This window comes from Grammomys surdaster, unplaced genomic scaffold (assembly GCF_004785775.1).
Source record: "Grammomys surdaster isolate TR1022 unplaced genomic scaffold, NIH_TR_1.0 142, whole genome shotgun sequence".
NCBI lineage: Eukaryota > Metazoa > Chordata > Mammalia > Rodentia > Muridae > Grammomys > Grammomys surdaster.
In genome coordinates, this window is record NW_021604600.1 from 1,752,224 (window position 1) to 1,763,577 (window position 11,354).

General features: G+C 41.4%; 1 protein-coding gene across 1 annotated transcript in view; it reads left to right on the top strand.

Moving 5' to 3' along the window:
- Window positions 1-69: 69 nt before the first annotated feature.
- Mosmo (modulator of smoothened) overlaps window positions 70-11,354 on the top strand; it is a 53,516-nt gene continuing 42,231 nt past the window's right edge. The window contains exon 1 of the mRNA XM_028764307.1: window positions 70-175. Coding sequence (XP_028620140.1) covers window positions 70-175 — 106 coding nt within the window. The remainder of the gene's footprint in view (window positions 176-11,354) is intronic.

Here is an 11,354-nt window from a genome sequence, read left to right on the forward strand (position 1 = left end):
CCCATGGGGCGCGAGGAGTGAGGCCGCGGCCTGCCCTGCGGTGGGGGGTGGGGGGAGCGGGGCGGGGCGATGGATAAACTGACCATCATCTCAGGATGTCTCTTTCTGGCCGCCGATATCTTCGCCATCGCCAGCATCGCCAACCCGGACTGGATCAACACCGGGGAGTCGGCGGGTGAGCGGCGTGCGCGGGCCGGGAGGGCTGCCGTTCCCCGGGTCGGCGGTCCCGAGGGTTAAAGGTCGGCGCCCGGGTCGGGGGCCGGCGGAGGCTGTTTCGCTGTGGCTACCCCTTTCCCCTTTGAAGTGTATGTGGTTATAGTCTTTGCTTTATTTTAGGCCCGGGGGGCTATAATAATACTAATAATAAACTTCATTTTATGGAGCATCTTTCATTCCAGCGCATCTCACGCACACGCGCGCGCGCTGGAGATATCTTAATAGTAGTTAGAAAATTAAATAACACATTAGAGTCGCAGGCAGCCCCAGCGGCAGTGCCTGCTGGAACGTTGGCGCTGGAGGCGGGGGTGTGTGGGGTGCCCTCAAGAAAGAGGCAGGCATCTTTACGAAGGGTATCCCAGGTGAATGTGCTGGCAGGATTCTCAGCTCCAACCCTCTCTTGCTTCTCTCTTTCTCTCTCACCTAGACCTGCGAGACCAAACCTTTAATTAATGTACACAGCTGTCAGGAGAATTGCTCAGAATTAAGGAACGGTCTTGTATTTGAACTGCTTGTTCAGTGAAGGTGAAGGTGAAGGGAATGAGGGAGTGGGAACCCTTCAAATGATTTGTTATAAAATGTATCGCTATGCTGTCAAACTTCTTACGTGTCGCATAGGGTTCTCAATTTATCCAGCAATATTTTTAGCTCTTAAAAAAAAAAAAAGCTGTAGCTGAGACATTTGTTGCTTTCTTCTTCCTCTCGTCTCTAATCTAGACCTAGTAACAAAATCATGCTACCAGATTTACCGGTTATTAACATAACACTAAAGAATTCTACTTGTCTTGACTGTAGTTTACCGGAGCTGTTAATTGTAACACATAAAAAAAGAGTTTGAGAATCGTGTGGAATTTGGTAATACCTGTGGGCTGTTTCTGAAAGTGTTGCTGATTCCAGACAATGTATTTGACTATATGTGTGACATTTAGTTCATTACCACGGTTGTTTTTACTCTGACTGTATGTGTAGTGACTCCTTTGTGAGACTTTCTAAGTCACAAATTCTAAGCAAAGATTCTTCTAAGCAAAGATTCGCGCTGTTGGGAATCCTTATTGAAAAAAGGTTTTTAGTGGAATCCCTGTAGATGGATGAACGTGTGTACAAGCAAGGTAACCTAGAGAAGGGAACTGCTACTATACGTTATATAAGAGCAGTAACAGTGCAGTGTTCCAGAGCTGATGTTGCAAAGGCCACTGAGAGAAAGCAAGAGAGAATAAATACGGGGCGCAGTCAGATTCAGAGTTAAAGTCTTTGGCTGTGAGTTGGCAAAGACGTGAAAGGGACAGTAACTAAAGTTTGCAGAAAAGAGAAAATGTTTGAGAAAGGGAAGCAGCTGCAGAGAGTGTCCAGACAGTAGGCTTTGCTGGCTTTGTGGATGTACAGTGTGGCAACCTTCCTGCCCCACTGACCCGTGTCCAGCTCCTTGAATTTTCTAAATAGTGATAGTGAATAGATAGTGAGCTTTCTAAATGCCCTTGGAAATAAAACACCAACAATACTTATACGACATAAATAATAAAAAAAAAATAAAAATAGTCACATCTTTCAAGTTATCGAGACAATCACAAGAAGTGCAAGTGGGATGTGGAGTGGTAGGAGTGGCTGAGTGCCAAGGTCTCAGAAGGGACCTCACTGGGTAGCAAAGCTCTTGGCCATTTCCCTTCCTCATGTTCGCGTTCTGATGGTGGCTTTTTATTGCAGTCATTTTCAACATCTCTTTTACTTTATGTCTATGGGTGTTTTCCTACATACATGTCTGTGTACCCTTTGCATGTCTGGTACTGGAAGAGGCCAGAAGAGGTGCTGAAGTAACAGATGGTTGTGAACCACAATGTGGGTGCTGGGAATCAGATCAGAGTCTTCTGGAAGAGTAGCCAGTACTCTTAACAACCAAGCCACCTCTCCAGGCCCTTTATTGCAAATTTTAAATGGTTTTTAAAAATATATCTAAAAATATAGCAGAACCCTTAGAACTAAAGTGTAGTGACTTGAGGGAGGTGCCAGGGTTTACATAGAGCACCGTCATTTGCTGGCATTGTGGCATTGGCTCAAGCCTCTTGGCCTCCCTGTGTCTGTTTTTGCCTCTGTAAAATAAGGACATTAACCACCTCCTTGGCTTCTAGTGATGGCTAACTGCATTAATCCACAGGAAGCATTAAGAATGGTCCCTAACATTGTCAGCACTGAATGTGTAGTGTAAATAAGTAACTGTCGTATTGCTGCTTTGCAATAAGCCTTAAGGTTTTACTGTGGGAAGTGACAGGACCTCATTAGATGTCCTTGGAACTATGTAAACATCAAGAATAACATCCCAGAACTTAGAGTTAAATGTCTTCCCTCATGCTTTGTGCTTTCTCTGTCACTTCCTTATTGTTCTTCTTGCTTCATTTCGCATCTTCATACTCTGGCCTTGGTGCTCCTCAGCTTCTGTGTCAAACACCAGAACCTCAGCTAATAAGCTTATCAGCTTGTTGCCCGAGAGTGGCGACCACACTTTGGATCGCTTTAAGTTTGTTTTCGCTGAACTGGTCCCAATACAGAAAAGGTCCATATATTCTGTGTATTTTTACCTGGCTGTAAGAACCTTTGCTGCGTTTGCTCTGATAGCTGTGGTTTATGTACAAGCTTCTGCAGATGCAGTGAACCTAGTGTTTGCTAGGGAAAGTGCCTGGGGAAAGCACCTCTAAAGGACCCTTAGCAGTGTCCATTAGGACAACCAGGAATGCTTACTGTTGGGTGGCTATAATGCCACAGTTATGTAAGTCTGCCCTGTAGAGCGCAGGTTCCTGCTGCCTGCTAGAATCCACGTTAACAGCAGTATCAGTTATGTAGTGTTGTGTGCTGTCTCAAGTCCAGAGACTCCAACTACTTGCTGTGATTCCTTTGGCTGATGTAACATTGTCATTTCTACATTTCCCTATATTTCCGTGTTGTGTATGATATATGAGTGTCATGTGGCAAGGCTTCCTTTTTTTTTTTTTTAAAGATTTATTATATATACAGAGTTCTTTATGCCTACAGTCCACAAGAGGACACCAGAACTTGTCATAGATGGTTGTGAACCACCTGTGGTGCTGGGAATTGAACTCAGGACCTCTGGAAGAACAGCCAGTGCTCCTAACGTCTGAGCTATCTTTCTAGCCTGTGCGCAAGACTTCCTTTTAAGAAAATGTTGTCAGGGCTGTGGTGTAGAGGTTCTAGATTGAGTCCTAGAAAGGAATCTTTTCCTTGAAATGCTTTTCATTTATCTTAAATGAGGTTTAAAGTAAATTCATTAGTGATTTGAGTTTTGCCAGATTACAGATTAGGAAAGGAACAGATATGAGTTTCAGTCTCAAATGTTGGCTTTTGGCTTCATAGACATTGCTTTCAGTGTCACTCTTCTCTTGTCCCTAAAGAAGCAAACTTTTTGTGACACCTCCCCCCCAAATGCTGTTAGCTTTAGTATGATCAACTGTTAAGCTATTTCAGATCTCTAGACTCCTGTATGGAGGTATCACCCCTCTACCACAAGGGTTTCAGTGACTGGCATACTGCTCTCTCTGAAGGTTGCTGCATTCTCCCAAACCTCCTTATTTAAGTGTATAAAAGAGCTTCTGCCCTACATCTAATCAAAACTTCTACAGTGGGCATGTAAGAACAGTTTACTGCATTTGCTCCTAAAGACGTTTGCATTCTTCTCTCTGTTCAGATGGGATGTTGGTGTTTAAAGTGGGGATCAGATACTGATACCCTTGTCCCTGCTACTATTTCTGTCTTTTGAGACAGGGTCTACTTCAGGCTGGCCCTGAGCTCATTGTTTGAGTCAAGGTTCTTGAAAGAACTGACATAATATGTGAGTGTGTGTGTGTGTGTGCGCACACATTATAAGACATGGTTTCTAGAATGACTTACAATTGATAGGGACTGGGTGTTTACCAGTAGCTGTCTATATGCTAGAGAGGCTGAGAATCTGGTAACTGCTCAGTCAGGGCTAGATGCTTCAAGCAGCCCCAGTCTGGCTCTGAAGACCTGGAAGGCCTAGAAGCTGGCTTCCTGTGGCAGCAACAAGATAGACACTGGCAAGAAGCAAGTCAGGCAAGCAGCACTGTTTTCCTCCGACCTGTCTAAATGTAGGCTGTCCTTCAGGTGTTACCTACTCTGGGTGGTGAGACTGTTCTTTCTGGATATACCTTTACCCACCAGCCCAAAGATGTGTCCCTTTGCTGTTTTTAGAGGTGGTCACATTGATAAGATTATCATATTCACTGTGTAGCCCAGCCAGATCAACCCACTGTCCTCCTGCTTCTGAATCCTGGGTACCAGGATTACAAGGCCTGTGCCAACATATGAGGCCACTAGCTTTATCCTGTTCCTATTTTAAATTCATTCCAGGGGAAATGGTTAACTAAAATATGACGTTAGTGCTTACAGAGGAGGATATTGAAGACTGGCTTATTTGGGACAAGCACTTTCCTACTATTGGATCCCAAAATGTAGACTTAACTCTCCAGTCCTAAGCAGAAGTGGGAACCTGTTCCTGCAGGACCGCTGGAAGGAAAGAACAGATGTGTTTTCACAGGTAAAAGCCTGGACTGTGTGTACCTGGTTTTACAGTAACAGATGAAGTCACTCAGTCCTTTTTCTCTGCAGCCTCTGACTTTCATGGATAGAAACTTCCCTGCTTATACTCAATGTCTGACATTTTGTGAGGATGTTTCCTTTTTTTCTCAAGTCTAAAGCTTGAGAGATAACTTGGGAATGGAGAGACTTAGGTAAAGAAGTACTTGCTTTCTGGTTCCTGCCATCTTCCCCAAACAAAGCAGTTAAGTTTCACCTAGGCGACTGGCAGGATTGATAGCTCTCTGAGACTGGTTCAACATGATCCTGGCCTGTACACTGGGTTAAAACATTAAAATGCTCCAACATAAGCAGACTCACTTATTTATTAAGTACTGGAAAATTATTATCGAATGATAATAAAGCCTTTCCCTTGAGCTGCAGTAACTCCAGTGTTCACAGACACGTAGCATGTAGCAGCTCTGTAACATCATTCCTGAATGAGCTAGCCTACTAAGAACTTGTTCTGTTGGCCCCATGGGGTGACTTGTAGAGAAAGACCAGGTCTGATTATCAAGAGAGCAGAAGCCTTGAGACCATGTTCTCTGGTTTAGAGAGCATTCGTAATATTTCTTTATGAGTCTTTTGAGTCTTTCTCCAATAAAAATTCTTTTTAACAACTTTACTGAGACATAAAATACTCAGCTTGTGTATGAAATTCAGTGGCTTTTAGTTTACTCACAAAACTGTATACCAGTAATAACCACATCCATGTTAGAGTGTTTTCATTATTCCAGAAAGCAAGCTCTTACCTCTTAGCCATCACCCTGAACTTCCTGACCTTAAGCAACCACTAATCTTTCTGCCTAGAGAGTTGCAGATTTTGGGTATTTTAGGTAAGTAGAGTTTTTGTGATTGGCTTTTTCATTTATATTTTTAAAGTTCATCAATATTAGACTTTTAAAATACTTTTGTTGCTTAATAACAATCCATTGTAGCAATAAAGTACTTTTTATTTACCCAGTCATTTGGCTAGAGAAGAAAATTCTATAATGATAAAGTAGTCCACCAGTGTTCTTTTAAGAGTAACATTATGGAGCTGGGAAGATGGCACACTTGCTGTTTTTGTGGAAGACCCAAGTTCAGTTCCCAGCACCTATATCAGGTAGCTTACAACTGCTTGTAACTCTAGCTTCTGGGAATCCAACACACTTCTTTGGCCTCAACAGGCATCTGCACTCATGTACACACACCCACACATAAGTATATACATATATGCATAAGTAAAGAAGAATCTTTTCTTTAGTGACATTATCAGAACTTACACATATCAAGTAATAAGAACTTTGGAGAAAATTCAGAGACAAGCCTTTTATAGTATTCATAGGATATCCTCAAAGCTTGAAATCATCTGATACTGAATTTCACAGTATAGACCAGATTTCCTAAAATGAGATTAAGGATCCTGAGCAAAACATTGATTTTTTCCCTTTCTGGTCTTCCAGAATTCATTTTTTATCAGTACCAACAGAGATGTAACCAGACATTCAGTCTAATGGGCCTGAAAGTGTTGTAGGGAGAATTGGTTCACAGAGCATGGACAGAAGGCAGGAATAATGAGAAATCATTAAAAGAAGGAATTCAGAAAAAAATTGCCAAGTGATGGCTGCCCGTGTGTTCATTAGATTGGTGGCATCTGCCACAGCCCCTCTTAAAACTGGTTTAATAATAGTCACAAACATCAGTCCTCCACTCTTTAGCCTAGAGTGACCAAACCAGTGTCATTTTTAAATTCTTTGTGCCATAAGTGTAGGTTTGTTTTAGAATTACTTGCAGTAAGATGGCTGAGTAAGATTTGGAGAGGTAGATTTAGGTTTTGATACTTAGAATCTCTATGGTTTGTGGCATGTAACTATCCCTCAGCTGTAAAATAAAGGTGATATGGTTAGTTCAAAAGATGATTATTAGCTGGCCATGGTGGCCACTTGGCCACCACTTAGGAGGCAGGGAAGGCAGAGACAGGCAGATTTCTTGAGTTTAAGGCCAGCTTGGTCTACAGAGTGAGTTCCAGGATAGTCACAGCTACACAGAGAAGCCTCGTGTCAAAAACCAAAACAACAACACAAAATATGATTATTTTAAACAATGTAGCACGTGAGGGATCAGCACATTGTCTGATAGGCTGCATGCCTGGGTATTAGTCACAGTTGCTGTTATTATATGGAAAGCCAAAACACTGGGCATTTGGAGGGCTGTTCTTCTGCATTATCTGTCTTATTTGTTTACTTTTGCCCTGCCTTGTTCCAAAAAGAGATTTAAAGCAACATGGTGTGTCTATAGTTGAACATTCTTAAAACCCAGCTGGGTCCAATCTGGGCAGAAGGACTGCACAGTAAGTGTAGCAGCAACATAAACTTAATGGGACACATGTTAGTACCCAAATCAAGAGTGCCTTGGGTTTATGTGTATCTGAAAGAGAGTAAAGAATTCAGCAGTGTCGGAAGGATGCACAGGTTTGTAACAAAGCAACATATAGTTGCATCCCTTCATCACTATGAGCCAAGCCATCATTTTTAGACAGATTGCAGCCTTTTTTTTTTTAAGGGTCTCATGTGTTCCAAGTTTAAACTTTAAACTCCCAGTCTCCTGTCTCTTCCTGCCAAGTCCTGGAATTACAGGTGTGACCATCACTGTGGCTGAGATAGTTGTAGACATTTCTTTTTGGTTGTCTAGAGCTTTTATAATACAAATGTGAATTTATTTTCCACATATTTCATTTCACTGCAAATACTTAACCAGTAGGCATCATGCATAACATGAGGGGGGCATTCAGGCATACAGCGAAGTGTTGCTGTTTGTGAAATTGTTATTGCATTGTAAATCAGGACTTTCAGCAACATACATGGAGCACATGCACTAGCACATGCACATGCACATGCACACACATGCAGCTGCCCTTAGGCCCTCCTCCTCTTCCCCTGGAGCTCAGGTCGCACAGTGGCATTGTTGTAGGTGTTATTTCATAGTGACACAGACTCACAGCCTTACCTGCTCATGATGCCTCGGTTATCAGAATGTTTTCTAGCTTGTGCTACTGTTGGTTTTTGTTTGTTTTTTAAGTATTTCCTAGAACTTCCTGCTAAGCAGCTAGCCCCTAAAAAGCTTAATAATTACAGAAACCATTCTACTTTGTCACAAGAACTTGGGGGTGACTTTGTGTTTTGACTGTAGTCTAACAAAGAAGTGCCCGGATGGGAGTCTGTCTTCAGCACTGATCCTGTGCCGAGCTTGCTGTGCGCTCTGTTGTTAAACGTTAGTTACACTGAGTACTTGCCAGCTTTTCGTCAAGCGAGTAGAATATTATGTTCTTCTGAGCTGACTGCTTCAGAACTGACAGAAGAAAAACTGTGTATACATGTTTGAGTTAGCACCAACCAGCATGTATGCTTTGCTTCTGTATGTATGTATGCTTTGTTTCAGTATATGACTCCAGTTCAGTTTTGAGACAGACATTTCTTTGAATTATTGTGTTAATTGATTTATTTTTAATTAGAAATGGCCTGCACTTTTTATGTGACTCTTTATGTGACTCAGCTATAAATAAAAAGTCACATTTGGCATTTTGACACTTGCTGCTGTATATATTGAGCAAAAAGGCAGCTGCTGACTTTTAATATAGATCGTTCAACTGAGGACCATATCCTATAGTCAGAGAGTAAGCAAGAGTAAAGAAAACGCAGTTGGACAAGTCAGATGAGAACATGGAGGAGCAGTCTGTTCCTTGCTCTTCTGTTCTTCTGTCTCTGGTACTGTTGACCTTGGAGCATCACTGGGTCAGCTTCCAACTACATGATAGAAGCTCTCTGAAGAGTAGATCATGTTCCCATCAGTTGTTCTAACCAGTTCTCTAGCTTGGAATGGCAAGACTTGAAGGGTTCTTAGATTATCAAAAATATGGCTACCTCCTTTATGAATTGACATCATTTTGATAAAGCAAATCTTTATCTTACCATGAATGTTCCTTGTTGCTCCCCTAGGTATTCCCTAAATCACAGGACTTATTTCCATTCTTACAACAAAGGCTATTGACGTGTTTGTGGTTTAAAAGGAACTTGTACTAAATATTCAGAAGGATGTGTTTTTCTTTAATTTAAAAATATCTCATTTATTATATGGGTGTTTTTCCTGTTTATATATTTGTGTACCTTATGTGTGCATAGTATTTGTGGAAGACAGAAGAGAGTGTTTGATCTCCTGGAATTAGAGTTACAGATGACTGTGAGCTGTCATGTGGGGACTGAGAATCAAACCCAAGTCCTCTCAAAGAGCAACCAGTGCTCTGAATCACTAAGCCATCTCTTCAGCCCTGATTCTGTTTTTGAGTTATTTATTTGATGTGTATGAATGTTTTGCCTGCGTCTTCATGTGTGTACCACTTACATGGCTAGTGCCTACAGAGATCAGGAGAGGAATCCAGATACTCTGGAACTGGAGTTGCAGAGTGTTTTGAGCCACCATATGGGTGTTGGAAACCGAACTCTTTACATGAACAACAGGTTCTTTCGACCATTGAGCCATCTCTCCAGCTCCTATTCAGAAGGATTACATTGAAGCACATGAAAAAAAAAATATCGTTGAAGTACCTGTATTCTGCAAGGATAAAATAGACCAGATGGAAAGGAGGTGCGGTTTGAACATTACAAGTGATACATTTAATGAGTATTTAAATACTCAAGAGGTCTTCTGCAGTACTTGCCCTTGGAGGTGGAGCTGCATGAGGAAAGGAGGTACAGCAAAGATATTTCCATTCTTGTTCACTTCTCTCTGCATGGCTGCTAAACTTATCTCCTCAAAGTACAAGTGTAATCATAGTAAATACTTAACATAGCACTTTGTGACAGATACTGTTCCAGGCTTTATCTGTGTTAACTAATTTAATCCTCACATTATCCTTACATAAGAGCTGCAGTTCACCCTGCAGAGAGATGGAAGTTATGTGACTGGCCCACAGAGCTGATCTTGGCCTTTAACTACTGCATGTGTACTTGAGTAGCCACCATGAACACACACACACCTTCTGCTTCCATCAAACAAAAGGCGCCCTGCAGTTACCAGAGTGTGGCTCCACGGTCCCTTCAACCCTTACAGAGTCTGTATTCTAACCCACTCCATTAGTGTGTCCTAAGTACAACTCTTTTCTTATCTCAGAGATTTTACTTATGTTTTCTCAGCCTACAAAGCAAAGCCCTCATGCTCATTCTGGTGCCTGTCTTATCTGCATCTTGCCTATCTGTCTTAAGAATATTCAGCTGACATCAAGTCAGCTCTGATTTCCCCTAACAGCTTGTGCATTTCTCATGGTGCCGTGTCTGTGTCATGGCTATTTATTTGTGTGTTTCCTGCAATATTTTTTTCGTATAGATTTTCTTGTTTTCTTTTGCGACAAGGTCTTCTGCAGTAACCCTGTAAGTCACTGTGTGGCTCAAGCTGGACTTCAACTCATTGTAATTCTCCTTCCTCAGCTTGCCTAGTACTGGGATTTCAGATGTGAGCTACCACGTTCATCTATTGTAGTACAGATTTTTCTACAGTTCCTTTAAAAGGGGATATTATGTGTTATTCTTCATATATTAAGTAGTGTTGACCCTAACTAAGGCTGCAGGTGGCAAGAGTAAAGGAAGTGATACTACACAAAGGTTTTGAACAGAGTTGGAGAATAGGAGTGGGGTGTTGCTGAGCACAGTGACTGAGTGAATTTGTTTTAGATATGTCCTATATGAAAGAAGAGTAAGAACACCCAAGGGACACTCTGAACTTCCAGTCTGAGATCATTTGTACAAAAATGTTAGATGTTTCATATATATAATTAGTATATGCATATGTATCAAGTTATTCAATAGTTGTGTATCCATAGACTCTAGTCTAATTGTTTTTAGATACATTAGTTGGTTTTCATTTGGAAAATAAGGTATAGCTACCCTATAGTCATTTGCAACTTTAAAACAGTATAAGATGAAAGCTGTATAGGTTGATTGGTTATCTTGGTCAGTACAAATTAGATTTCTAAACTAACCACTAAGATCATGCTGTAGTTGTTTGCTTCTGTAAACAAACACAGTGTAGTATTTTAGTCCTCTTCCCCCTTCTCTCAGTGTAAGTGTGCCAGCATCCTAACAAGGTTTGTGAGAGACACAAACCACATTGTGGCATGGGCATTCCAGTGTTCACTCTTATGAACCAAAAAAAAGAAAAGTAGCTTTTTTGTCTTCAGTTTATCCTCTAATCCACTTGTTTGATTTCAGAGCTTAAAAACATTTGTTCTTTCTGGTACATACACTTCACTGAGGGTTGGGTTGGGTTGGGTTGGGTTGTTTTCCAAACAGAATCTTACTATGTGGCTCTAGCTGTCCTGGAACTTTAAACTCTGTAGACTAAGCTGGCCTCAAACTCACACAAATCTGTATACCTTTGTCTCCCAAGTGCTAGGATTAAAGGCATACAGTATTAATCCTGACTTAAGGTTTTTTGGTTTTGTTTTAAGTTAAACCACCCCCACATTTCTTTTTTTTTTTTTTTTTTTGGTTTTTGAGACAGGGTTT